The sequence below is a fragment of the Salarias fasciatus genome, unplaced genomic scaffold (genome assembly GCF_902148845.1).
Source record: "Salarias fasciatus unplaced genomic scaffold, fSalaFa1.1, whole genome shotgun sequence".
In the NCBI taxonomy this organism is placed as follows: domain Eukaryota; kingdom Metazoa; phylum Chordata; class Actinopteri; order Blenniiformes; family Blenniidae; genus Salarias; species Salarias fasciatus.
In genome coordinates this window covers 731,908-745,578 of record NW_021941377.1, presented here as the reverse complement: position 1 = coordinate 745,578, position 13,671 = coordinate 731,908, and the positions used below count along the sequence as shown (strand labels likewise).

At 33.5% G+C, this 13,671-nt stretch overlaps 1 protein-coding gene across 1 annotated transcript; it reads left to right on the top strand.

The window, feature by feature from the left end:
* Positions 1 to 2,475: 2,475 nt before the first annotated feature.
* rtca (RNA 3'-terminal phosphate cyclase) lies at positions 2,476 to 10,040 on the top strand. The gene is made up of 11 exons (XM_030087246.1): positions 2,476 to 2,560; positions 2,637 to 2,737; positions 4,349 to 4,492; positions 4,913 to 5,036; positions 6,399 to 6,457; positions 7,550 to 7,691; positions 8,259 to 8,380; positions 8,458 to 8,516; positions 8,676 to 8,770; positions 8,832 to 8,936; positions 9,839 to 10,040. Exons 1-11 carry the CDS (start codon positions 2,522 to 2,524, stop codon positions 9,950 to 9,952), a joined length of 1,104 nt encoding a protein of 367 aa, XP_029943106.1. The 5' UTR covers positions 2,476 to 2,521; the 3' UTR covers positions 9,953 to 10,040.
* The last annotated feature ends 3,631 nt before the right edge of the window (positions 10,041 to 13,671 follow it).

The following is a 13,671-nucleotide window of genomic DNA, read 5'->3' as shown; positions in this document are numbered from 1 at the left end:
AGACTAGTTTAAGAACTGGTTTAAACTGGTTTTAAAACTGGTTTAAGAACTACTTTAATTACCAGTTTACGTACTAGTTTAAATTGGGGTAAAGACTAGTTGGATAACTAGTTTAAACTAGTTTGGGTTACCAACTGATTTATACTGGTTCAAAAACAGGTTAAAGGACTAATGGAAAGACTGGTTTAGATACTAGTTTAATGATTCTTAAACTGCGTTAAGGACTAGTTGAACAACTGGTTTAGCAGCTGGTTACACAACTCGTTTAGAGTAAGTTAAAAACTGGTTTGAGAACTACTTCAACTGGTTTAAACTGGGAAAAAGACTAGTTTAAGAACTGGTTCGGAAACTAGTTAAAATACTAGTTTAATGTGGGTTAAACTGGTTTAAACTGGTTAAAGAACTATTTGAAAGACTAGTTCAGGTACTAGTTTAAAGTGGGTTAAACTGGCTTAAGAGACTGGTTTAAAGGCTGGTTCAAGGACTGGTTGGAACTAGTCTAGGTAGTTTAAACCGGTTTGAACCAGATCAGCTGATTTCTGATTTTGTATGGAAAACACACACACACACACACACACACACACACACACACACACACACACACAATAATTAAAAATAAAAGAAGCAAAAAAGGGGAAAAAATAATAGGAAAAAGGAAAAAAATAAATAAAATAAAATAAAATAAATAACAAAAAATAAAAAAATAAAAAAATAAATAATAATAGTAATAATAATAATAATATATAAATAAAGATAACAATATGTATTAATTGAAGTATGAATACAATTAAAAAATAAAAAAATCAATGAATTAAACAACCAACAGATTAAAAGAGAAAAAAACAGGAAATTAACTGAAAAAAGTATAAATAATAGGAATAAAGTAATTAAAATGCATGAAATAACTAAAAATACGTATAACAAAATATATGAAAATGGGAATTTAATAAGAACAAGAAATACCCCAAAAATACAAAAATAAAATTTACAAAACCTGATAAAATATTAAATAACATAAATCAATGAAATAATAAATGAATTGAAAATAAAAACAATTAAATAAAAGGATGAGCCTTGGTCATTTGACAATTTTTATGATTTTTATATTATTTATTTTTTTTTAATATATGACAAGAACAAGATTAATAACAAAAAATCTGATTTGACGTTATTCCCTCAATATTATTTTGATTTTTTAAAAATCGTTTTCATACTTTATTGTCAATTCATTTTTATTATAATTATTCTCTTTTGTTTTATTATTTTTTATCATGGCATTATTTTATTCCTTTCTTCTTTATTGTTTCCTTTTTTAATGATTTAAAAATTTTTCTATTGGTATTTATTAATGTTATTTATTATTTTATTTATTCATTGAGTAGTTTATATTTGTTTTTATTTTTTCTGTTTTTATTCTTTGTTGTTGTATTTTTTAAGTTGAATTTTGTTATTATTTAGCGCATTTTAAAATTTCAACAATTCTTTTAAAATAAATTTAAGCATTCTTTTTAAAGTGTCAACAAAAGAAATGATTTAAACATTTCAGCACATCTGACGATTTCCAGATTTAAAAAATGATGATAAAAATTGTAGTATTTTTTTATTTTAAATATGGAATTTTTTCAGTCAGTTTAAAAAAAAATACATTTTTTTGCATACATTTCATTAATTTTTGTCCATTTAAATTTTTACTGTAATTTTTTTGTTAATATTATAATTTTTAAAATTTGTTTTTCAACATGGATGTTATTCTTTTAAAAAAATCCATATTTTTATATTATATATTTGTGTATTTATTTATATTTTATGAATTGAATTTAATTCAATTAATTTTTGTATTTATTTCTTTTTATTATTGTATTTTTTAATTATTTTGTAATTTTTTTCTATTGGTATTTATCAATTTTATTTATTATTTTAATTATTCATTGAGAAGTTAATACTTGTTTTTATTTCTTTCTTTCTGTCTTCTTTGTTGTTGTATTTTTTACGTTGCAATTATTATTATTATTTTTATTATTATTATTATTATTATTATTATTATTACATCCTTTTTGATTTCTGTTTCTCAATTTATTTTTTAGTATTTATATAATTACTTTGATTTAATCCTTTTTTTCATTGTTTTATCATTTTTCTATAGGTATTTAATCATTTTATTTATTATTTTATTTATTGATTGAGTATTTTATGTTTTTCGTTATTTATTTCTTCTTTGTTATTGTATTTTTTTACGTTGCAGTTTATTATTATTATTATTGTTGGTGTTGCTGTTATTATTATTATTATTTATTTTTTTATTTTTATTATTGTTGTTATTACTGTTATTATTCTGTTTTTTGGATTTCCATGTTTCTCAATTTATTACTTGCATTTTTTTTAAAATTAGTTAATTAAATTCTTTTATCTTTTTGTTTTTTCTTTTTTCTTTAACCCTGTATTTCTCCTCCACTCCTCCAGGCGGCGCTGCGATAAAACCTCCACCTTCCGCTAGCCTCTGTAGCTAGCAGCTAAGCCGAACATGGAGCCGGTGGAGCTGGACGGCAGCGTCATGGAGGGGGTCAGTTTTCTCCTGTTTTTCCTCTCTTCGTATGCTAACATGCTAACATGCTAACGCGCGGCACGCACGCACGCAGGGCGGGCAGATCCTGCGCGTGTGCGCCGCGCTCAGCTGCATCACGGGGACGCCGATCCGGGTCCGAAACATCCGGGCCGGGAGGAGCACGCCGGGGCTCAGGTGAGAGACGGAACCCTGGAAGGGGGGCCGATTTGAGTGTAACACCGAAGCGTTTTAGCGCTTAAAACTCACTAAAAACACGACAAAATGAGACAAAATAACGTTTAAAAACAAAGCACCATTATTTACAGTGTGAATTAAGTCAAAATACGCTTTAAAAATACTTTTTTTATTGCCGTTTTTTAAAGTGAAGGAAATTCAGTGAGCCTCATCCAAGATGGCGGACATCACTGGGCGGTTTTTAATGAAACATCGAGGATTTTTTAGGGTTTTAAAGCGATTTAAATTCACAAAATGCAGAAAATAAAGTCTTTAAATGACGAATTTGTTGATATATTTGTGAATTTAGAGAAAAAGAGGCCGGCAATCTCCGTTTTTGCATCGTTTTGAAAACGTGAAATTGGGAGATCAAGCCTCATCCAATATGGCGGACATTTTGGGACCATTTCTACTGTGTCGTCGAGGCGTTTTTTTTCCTAAAACTGACTAAAAACATGGAAAATAAGATAACAATAAACGTTTATAAAATAAATATTATTATTTTGAGTGGTTTTAATAAAAATAAGCTTGAGAAAAACTATTTTACCGTTTTTGAAACTGAAGCAATTTCACTGAGCCTCATCCAAGATGGCGGACATCATTTAATTTAACATCGAGGGTTTTTTAGGGTTTGAAAGCGATTTAAATTTACAAAATGCAGAAACTAAAGTCTTTAAATGACGAATTTGTCATATATTTGTGAATTTAGAGGAAAAAGAGGCCGGCAATCTCCGTTTTTGTATCGTTTTGAAAACGTGAATGGGGGAGATAAAGCCTCATCCAAGATGGCGGACATTTTGGGACCATTTCGACTGTATCGTGTAGGCCTTTTTTTTTTTACTAAAACTGACTGAAAACACGAAAAATAAGACAATAAACGTTTCTGAAATAAATATTATTATTTTGAGCGATTTTAATAGAAATAAGCTTGTGAAAAACTATTTTACCGTTTTTGAAACTGAAGCAATTTCACTGAGCCTCATCCAAGATGGCGGACATCATTTAATTTAACATCGAGGGTTTTTCAGGGTTTTAAAGCGATTTAAATTCACAAAATGCAGAAAATAAAGTCTTTGAAGAACGAATTGGTTGATATACATGTGAAATTAGAGAAAAAAGAGGCCGGAAATTTCGGTTTTTGCATAGTTTTGAAAACGTGATCGAAGGCAACTGATCCTCATCCAAGATGGCGGACATCGTGGAACCATTTCGACTGTAACGTCGAGGCGTTTCCAGCCTTAAAACTGACTAAAAACGTGAAAAATAAGAAAACAAACCGTTTATAAAATAAATGTTATTATTTTAATTTTGATTTTAATCAAAATCAGCTTGAAAGAAACAACTATTTCACTGTTTTTGAAAGTGACGGAATTTCACTGAGCCTCATCCAAGATGGCGGACATCATTTAATTCAACATAACAACAATAATAATGATAACAATAAAATAACCACTATTTAAAGGTATTTAATTTATTTTTGATTGTATTTATTTTATTTTAATTTATTAATTTTTTTCATTGTTTATTTACTTGTTTGTTTGTTTGGTTGTTTGTTTGTTTGTTTGTCTCCAGGCCCCAGCACCTATGCGGCCTGCAGCTCCTCTCCCAGATGACCTCGGGCCTCCTGCAGGGGTCGGAGGTCGGCTCCACCCACATCACCCTGGAGCCCCGGGCCGTAGGGGGCGGGGCTTATACTGCTGACACACACACTGCTGGGTGACGCACACACACTGATACACACACAAATATGCTAATGCTAACAGTTTCCAGCTATTTTCAATGGTGCTAATGCTAACAGTTATGCCAATGCTAACAGTCTCTAGCTTATTTCAATGGTAATATGCTAATGCTAACAGTTTCCAGCTTGTTTCAATGGTAAAATGCTAATGCCAGCAGTTTTGCTAATGCTAACAGTTCATAACTTATTTCAGTTGTAAAATCATTATGCTAACAGTTATGCTAATGCTAGCAGTTTCCAGCTTATTTTAATAGTTAGATGCTAATGCTAACAGTTTCTAGCTTATGTCAATGGTAAAATTCTAATGCTAACAGTTTCCAGCTAATTGACTTGTCATATCGTGTGTGTGTGTGTGTGTGTGTGTGTGTGTGTGTGTGTGTGTGCGTGTGCGTGTGCAGGAGTGTGTGTCTCCTCCTGCAGGCCTCACTTCCCGTCTCGCTCTTCTCCAATCAGAGGACGGATCTGGTCCTGAAGGGCGGGACTGAGACGGAGCTGGCGCCGCACAGCGACTACACCCTGAAGGTACAACAACAACAACAACAACAGTAGTCGTTATCCTTCAGTTTATTACTTTAATTAATAATCAGTAATTTAATAATTAACAATATAAATCAATACAAAATAAACAATAGTTAGAAAAAATACATCGGAATGAATAAATGAATAAAATAAATATTAATAATAATAATTAAAAATAATTAATTATTGAGTTGATTATCCTAAAGTTAAATTTTTGATCTTTTATTTATTTATTTATTTATTTATTTATTTATTTATTTATATTACGTACATATTTATCTTTAATTTTTTTGTAATTATTTTAGTCCATGTTTTGTGTTTTTTATTAAATGTTTTATATTATTTAGTAGTACAATATGTTGCAATATATATTTATTTTAACATGTTTAATTTAGTTTTTTGTTATTTTACTTCTGTATTATTACATTATTTATATATTTACATATATTGATTTAATTTGTCACAATTATTGTATGAATAAATTTATATTCATAAATATAATAAATAATATATACAATACAATATAAAATGATGTAAATATAAATAATATTAAATATAATCATGATAATAAAAAAAATATATTCATAATATTTTTAGGGGATTATACATTTAATGTTTTTATATTTTTGGCAAATCATTGTTTTAATTTTATATATGTTATTTTACTTATATATTTATAACTTTTAATAATGTATTAAGTAATTTATTTTTTATATAATTTTTATTAGTGAGTATCAGTCAGTGTAAAAGTTAGTATTCAATAACTTATTTTTTATTTATATTTCTTATTAAAAATGTTTATATTTGTAATTGTTTTATTTATTTTACTATCTATTTATTATTTACTTAATTTGTTCATATTTATTATGATTGTTTTAATTTTTTTATTATTTATTATGTATTTAATGTTTATATTTATATAATTGTTTTCTTATTTTTTGTTATTTATGTATTATGTATTTAATGTTTATTCTTCTGTTTGCTTCATTTTATGTTATTATATTTGTTTTTTTTGTTTTTTAATTTTTATTATTTATTTGTTATATATTTAATATGCTTATATTCATATAATTGCATAATGTATTTTATTATCTATTAATTATTTATTTAATATGTTTGTATTTATATAATTGTTTGGTTATTTTTTGTTATTTATGTATTACATATTTAATGTTTATTCTTCTGATATTTGCTTTATTTAATTTTTATTATTATTATAATTGTTTTGTTTTTTACTGTTTATTATTATTTATTTGTTATATACTTAATATGTTTACATTTATTCTATTTGTGTGTTTGACAATGACAACAGTCTGGTTGTGTGTTTTTTCGTTGTTGTTTACTTCTTGTTTGTTTGTTTTCCAGGTTTTCAAACCCATCGTGGAAAAATTCGGAGTTCAGTTCGACTTCGACGTCGTCAAGAGGTGTGGTGTGTGTGTGTGAGATTGTTTTTTGTGTGTCTGATTTTGTTTGTGTGTGTTTTTTGTGTGTCTTAATTTTTTGTGTTTTTTTGTGTGTGTCCAATTTTGTGTTTTGCGCATGTGTGTTATTTTGTGCGTCTGATTTTGTGTGTGTATACTTTGTTGTGTTTTGTGTGTCCAGTGTTGTGTTTTTGTGTGCGTTTTGGTATTTTGTGTGTGTCTTATGTTGTGTGTCTGTTTTTTTTCTGTATTTTGTGTGTGTGTCTGATTTTGTTTGTGTTTTATTTTGTGTGTAAGTTTTTGTGTGTGTCCAATTTTGTGTTTTGTGTGTTTGATTTTGTGTGCTTATTGTGTGTATACTTGTGTTTTGTGTGTCCAATGTTGCGTTTTTGTGTGTGTTTGCTATTTTGTGTGTCACATTTTGTTTGTGTGTTACTTTGTGTGTTTTTGGTATTTTATGTGTTTAATTTTTTGTCTGATTTTGTTTGTGTGTGTGTTTGTGTGTATGAAGTTTTGTGTCCAATTTTGTGTTTCGCGTGTGTGTGTTATTTTGTGTGTTTTTTTGTGTGTGTGTATACTTTGTTGTGTTTTGTGTGTTATTTTGTGTGTATTTTTGTCTGATTTGTGTGTTATTTTGTGTGTTTTTGGTATTTTGTGTGTGTTATTTTGTGTTTTTGTGTGTCTGATTTTGTTTGTGTGTTTGTGTGTGTGTATATACCTTCTTGTGTTTTGTGTGTCCAATGTTGTGTGTTTGTGTGTGTTTCTTATGTTGTGTGTCTAATCTTGTCTGTGTGTTACTTTGTGTGCTTTTGGTATTTTGTGTGTGTGTGTGTTATTTTGTGTCTGATTTTGTGTGTTTTTTGAGTGTGTATACTTTGTTGTGTTTTGTGTGTGTTCATTTTGTTGGAGCCTTTGTGTGTGTGTGTGTGTGTGTGTGTGTGTGTGTGTGTGTGTGTGTGTGCGCGCGCGTGCGTGTGTGTGTGCGTACTTTGTCTAATTTTGTGTGTCATTTTGCGTCTGATTTTTGTGTGTGTTATTTTGTGTGTCAAATTTTATGTGTGTGTGTGTGTGTGTGTGTGTGTGTGTGTGTGTCAGGGGCTTCTACCCTAAAGGAGGGGGCGTGGTCTCCGTCTCCGTCCAGCCAATCCGGCAGCTGCAGCCCGTCGTCATGGAGACCAGAGGGGGCGTGGCCAGGATCACGGGGACGGCCTTCGTGGCCGGAGTGCTGCCCATCAAGGTCACGCTAATGCTAATGCTAAAGCTAACGCTAATGGCTGTTAGATTAGCAGTAGCAACATTAGCATGTTGCTAGCCTGTCATTAGCCTTAGATTAGCCTTTTTTTATCATTTTGCTAGCCTGTCATTAGCCTGTTGTTAGCATGTTGCTAGCCTGTCATTAGCTTTATATTAGCATGGTGTTTCAGCTAATGACATTCTAAAACCATGCTAGCATTAGCCTGTTTTTAGCATGTTGCTAGCCTGCCATTAGTTTTACATTAGCCTCTTGTTAGGCTAATGACAAATAGAAACCATGCTAGCATTAGCTTGTTGTTAGCATGTTGCTAGCCTGTCATTAGCCTGTTGCTAGCATCTTGCTAGCCCTGTCATTAGCCTTACATTAGCCTGTTAGCATGTTGCTAGCTCTATCATTAGCCATTTGTGTAGCATGCTTGCTAGCATCTTGTTGTTAGCATCTTGCTAGCATGTCTTTAGCTTATAATTAGTGTTTAACGTTAGCTTGTTGCTAGCCTCTCATTAGCACACTGCTAGCTTACCGCTAGCCTGATTAGCCGTCTCTCCACAGCTAGCTAAAGCCATGAGCGCGGCCGCCGCCCGCGCCCTCCGCGCGCACGTGGCCGGCGCGCACGTGGACGTGGCGGCCACCAACGAGAGCCAATCGGCGTTCGGCAACGGCAGCGGCATCCTGTAAGCCCCTCCCACTCCGGCCCCGCCCCCTTTCTAATCCACGCTGCGCTCTGATTGGTCCGTTTGTTTTTGTTTAGACTCGTCGCCGAGACGACCGGCGGGTGTTTGCTAGCATCGTCGGCGCTAGGGAAGCGAGGTGAGGCGCTAGCAGGCTAATGATGCTAACGGCTAACCATGCATTTTCTCATAAGGGTTAGCACAATGCTAATTCTCGCCATGAATTCAAATATGTGGGTGTGGCCGCGAATTAGCATTAGCATGATGCTAACTAGCCCCGCCCCCCCCCCCACTCCAGGCGTGTCTCCGGAGCAGGTGGGCGTGGCCGCCGCCGAGGCGTTGCTGGGCAACCTGCGACACGGCGGCTGCGTGGACGACTTCCTGCAGGATCAGGTGAGGCCCCGCCCCCCACGATGACATCATCCTTCTAACTCCTCCCCTCCTTCTCCGTTAGCTCGTCATCTTCATGGCGCTAGCTAGCGGCCGCTCGCGGATTCGAACCGGCCCCCCCACGCTGCACACGCGCACCGCCATCCACGTCGCCGAGGCGCTAACCAAGGTATGTTAGCGGCTAGCCGCCCGCGCTCGTAGCGGAAAATGCACGTTAGCCTCAGATGCTAATGGCTTTTTAATGCATGCTGTGGAAGTACTTAGCATAAAGCTAATGCTAATTACATCTATATGTATGATGCTAATGTTAGCATTTCAAGAAGTTAGCAATTAGCTAATGCTAAATATGCATGGTATGCTGTTGTTAAGCTAGCAGTAGCGTGAAGCTAATGCTAACAGTAATCTGTGGTTGACATTAACTAATGCTAACTTAAGCTAATGCTAATTTTAAATTAGATAATGCTAATTTTAGCTAATGCTAATCTGTAGTTAATGCTAACATGAAGCTAATGCTAATTGCAACTCATGCTAATCTGTGGTAAATATTAGCATGAATGCATTTCTAGACTTAAGCTAATGCTAATTTTAAGCTAATGCTAATCTGACACTAATATTAACATTAATGTATTTTTAAACGTGAGTTCATGCTAATTTAAAGCTAATGCTAATATGTAGTTAGCATCAATATTGATCTAATGCTAATTTTAGCTTATGCTAATCTGTACTTGATGTTAGCATGAATCTATATCTAAACTTAATGCTAATTTAAAACTAATGCTAATTTGCAGTTGGCATTAACATGAAGCTAATGCTATTGCTAAGCCAATGATAACTTGAAGCTAATGCTAATCTGTAGTCTAAAGCTAACAGTTACCTCAAGCTGTTAGCATGAAGCTAATGCTAATGTAACGCTAATGCTAAACCGAGTGTTATATTAAGTATAAGCTAGCACAGACGCAAAGCTAATGCTAGCATGGGGCTAATGCTGACCCAAAGGTGAGCTTAAGCTAATGCTAGCCTGACGCTAATGCTAAGTCAAAGCTAATGCTAACGCTAGCTCCTGTCTTTCAGGCCAAGTTCACCATCACCAAGTGCGAGGACGCTAGCGCCGACGCTAACGCTAGTGCTAGCGACAGCTACCTGATCGAGTGCGACGGCGCCGGCGTGGAGAACACAGACCTCTAGCACGCGTGCGCGCGCGCGCACACACACACACACACACACACACACACACACACACACACACACACATACATAAATAAATAAAGGTCCTTCTGCTTCACACTCCGCCTCTCTGCTCCACTTCCTGTTTATGCTAATGAGCTTTATGTTAATGAGCCTGCAACGGTTCACTTAAGGCAGAGTGGGGGCGGGGCTTGAGACTCCGCCCACTCCTCTCCATCAGGGCCGTCGCCGTGACGACGCCCGGCCCGCTGACCTGGAGACGGTTGTATTGTGTTACTGTGTGTTTGTAACCCGACACCTCCCGGCTGGTCGTCACCCGACACCACCTCCTCCTCCTCCTCTTCTTCTTCTTCTTCTTCTCCTGATGGAGGACCGGACCGGACCTGGTCCTCCTGGGCCCCGTCCGGGCCCGGAACCGGGACTTGGACCGCCGGGACCCGACCGGGTCTGGATCTCCCTGATCGCAGGTGGGTTCAGGACTAGTTAAGGGCTAGTTAAGGGCTAGTTAAGGACTAGTTAAGGACTAGTTAAGGACTAGTTGGTTCTAGATTATTAGATTCAGGCTTGGTTAGTGTTGGTTCAGGACTAGTTATAGACCTCTTCAGGACTAGTTTCCTGGACTAGTTATACACCTATCTACGACTAGTTTTGGACTAGTTATAAACCTCTTTAGGACTAGTTTACTGGACTAGTTAGACCTAATTCTGTAGAAGTTCTTAACTAGTTTTGGACAAGTTATAGCTCTTGTTCTGTACTAGTTTGGACTAGTTATACACCTGTTAAGGACTAGTTTACTGGACTAGTTTTAGGCCTAATTCTATACTAGTTCTAAACTAGTTTGTTGCTAGTTCTAGCCCTCATTCTGTGCTAGTGTGGACTAGTTATACACCCGTTTCGGACTAGTTTACTGGACTAGTTATAGGCCTAATACTATACTTGTTTTAAGCTAAGTTTTAAACTAATTTTGGACTAGTTATATATGTATTTCTGCACAAGTTTGAGCTAAATTTGGGCTAGTTACACACCTGTCTAGAACTAGTAAACTGGATTCTTGCGACTAGTTATGGGCCTATTTGGGACTAGTGTACTCATTTTTTGGACTAGTTATTGACATTTTTCTACACTAGTTTTAAGCTACTTTTGGACTAGTAATACATCTTTCTAGTTATAGACCTGTTTAAGACTACTCTAATGGACTAGTTATGAACCTCTTCAGAACTAGTTTACTCACTAGTTACATACCTAATTCTACACTAGTTTTAAACTAGTTTGCTGGACTAGTTATAGGTATAAATTCTATCCTAGTCTGGACTAGTGAAACACATGTTTAGAACTAGTTGACTGGAGTAGTTATCGACTTGTTTAAGACTAGTTTACCGGAGTAGTTATAGACCTGTTTGGGACTAGTTTACTGGACTAGTTTACTGGATTTCTAGGACTAGTTATAGACCTATTTGTGCACTACTTTTAAGCTAGTTTTGGACTAGTTATTCACCTGGTTTGAAGTCGTTTACTGGATTTTTGGGACTAGTTATAGACAGGTTTCTGATCAATTTACTAATTTTGTTTGGACTAGTTATAGGCCTAAAACTATACTAGTTTTAATCTAAGTTTCGAGCTAGTTTTGGACTAGTTATGCACATGATTAGGACTAGTTTTACTGGACTAGTTATATGCCTAATTCTATACTAGTTCTAAACTAGTTTTGGACTAGTTATAGCTCTTATTCTGTACTAGTTTGGACTAGATATACACATATATTGAACTAGTTTACTGGACTAGTTCTATACCTAATTCTATACTAGTTTTAAACTAGTTTTGGACTGGTTATAGTTTTAATTCTTTATTAAAATGGACTAGTTATAGCACAAATTCTATACTAGTTTGACTAGTTATACACATGTTTAGGACTAGTAAACTGGACTAGTTATAGCCTTAACATTCCCTACGAGTTTGGACTAGTTATACGCTTATTTAGGACTAGTTTGCTGGACTAGTTATACGCCTAATTCTACACTGGTTTCAAACTAAGTTTTTAACTAGTTTGCTGGACTAGTTATATGCCTAATTCTTTACTAGCTTTATACTGGTTTTGGACTAGTTATAGTTATAGTTTTACCTGCATTTGAAGTTAGTGTCTTACTAGTTTAGTACTAGTTATAACCTTCCTTTAAACTAGTTTTATACCTTGAAGCGAGTTCAGACTAGTTTTGAACTAGTCTCATACTAGTTTTAAACTAGTCTCATACCAGTTTTAAACTAGTCTCATAGTAGTTTTCCAGTCTTACAGAGGTTTTAACTAGTTTTATACTAGTTTTGAACTAGAGTGGTTTTAGACTAGTCTTAAACTAGTTTCAAGGTGGTTTTAAACTAGTTTCATAGTCATATTCAACTAGTTGCAGACTAGTTTCCAGGAGTTTCATATGACGTTTAAACTAGTTTCGTGCTAATTTTAAACTAGTATGAAACTGAACTAGTCCCACACTAGTTGAAATAGTTTTAAACTAGTTTTCCAGTAGTTTAAAACCACTTCTAAACTAGTTTAGTACTAGTTTAGTTGTCGTTTGAAGCTAGTTTCACAGTGGTTTGTAAACTAGTTGCACGTTACTTTGAAGCTAGTTTTGTACTAGTTTAGTACTAGTTTTAACCTAGTTTCAGAGTGGTTGTAAACTGGTTTTATACTTCTTTTAAACCAGTTTCATACTCATTTTTTACTAGTCGCTAACTAGTTTTAAGCTAGTTTCATCCTAAATTTAAACTAGTTCCAGACTAGTTTTCCTGGAGTTTGAAACTACGTTTAAACTAGTTGGATTTAAACTAGTTTCTTGCTACTTTTAAACTAGTCTCACGCTTATTTTAACCTAGTTTCAGACTGGCTTTAAACTAGTCTGAGAAATGGCCATAAACTAGTTCCAGACTAGTTATCCAGGAGTTTCATACTACTTTAAACCGGTTTAGTTCTAGTTTGAGGCTAGTTTAGTGCTAGTCAAAGTGGCTGTTAACTAGTTTCACAGTAATCTTAAACTATTTATATACTAGTTTCATACTAGTCTCACTGGTTTTAAACTAGTTCCAGACTAGTTTCTAACCAGCTGAATACTAGTTTTCAACTAGTTACAAAAGGGTTTTAAACTTCTTTAGTAATAGTAAAAACTAATAAAACCAAAAGATAAATACAATAAAAATATATAAAGAATAAAAGCAATAATAACAAATATAACATAATACAACACAACATAAATAATAATAAAGATAAAAATAAATTAAAAAATAATAAAGTAAAAAAATATCAAAAAATAGAATGAATAAAAATAAATAAAAATAATAAAAATAATAAAATAAAACATAAAAACAAATAAATAACAAATTTAATAATATAATATAAAATAACATAGATAATAATAGAGATAAAAATAATAAAATAAAACAAAAAGAAATAAATAACCAATATAATAATATAATATAACAAATAATAATAAAGGTAAAAAAAATAAATAAAAACAATTACAACTAGTTTGATCCACGTTTTAAACTAGTCTGATTGGTTTTCAACTAGTTTTACATGACTTTGAAGCTAGTGTCTAACTAGTTTAGTACTAGTTATAACCTGCCTTTAAACTAGTTTTCTACATTTAAGCTAGTTGAGACTGGTTTTAACTAGTCTCAGTGTTTATATACGAGTTTTAAACTAGTCTCAGACTAGTTTAAAGCTAGTTCCA

Coding starts and splice junctions, on each gene's coding strand:
- rtca (XM_030087246.1), top strand. CDS start 2,522: ATGGAGCCGGTGGAGCTGGACGGCAGCGTCATGGAGGGG. Junction 2,561..2,636: donor ACGGCAGCGTCATGGAGGGG/GTCAGTTTTCTC, acceptor GCACGCACGCAG/GGCGGGCAGATCCTGCGCGT. Junction 7,692..8,258: donor CCGGAGTGCTGCCCATCAAG/GTCACGCTAATG, acceptor GTCTCTCCACAG/CTAGCTAAAGCCATGAGCGC.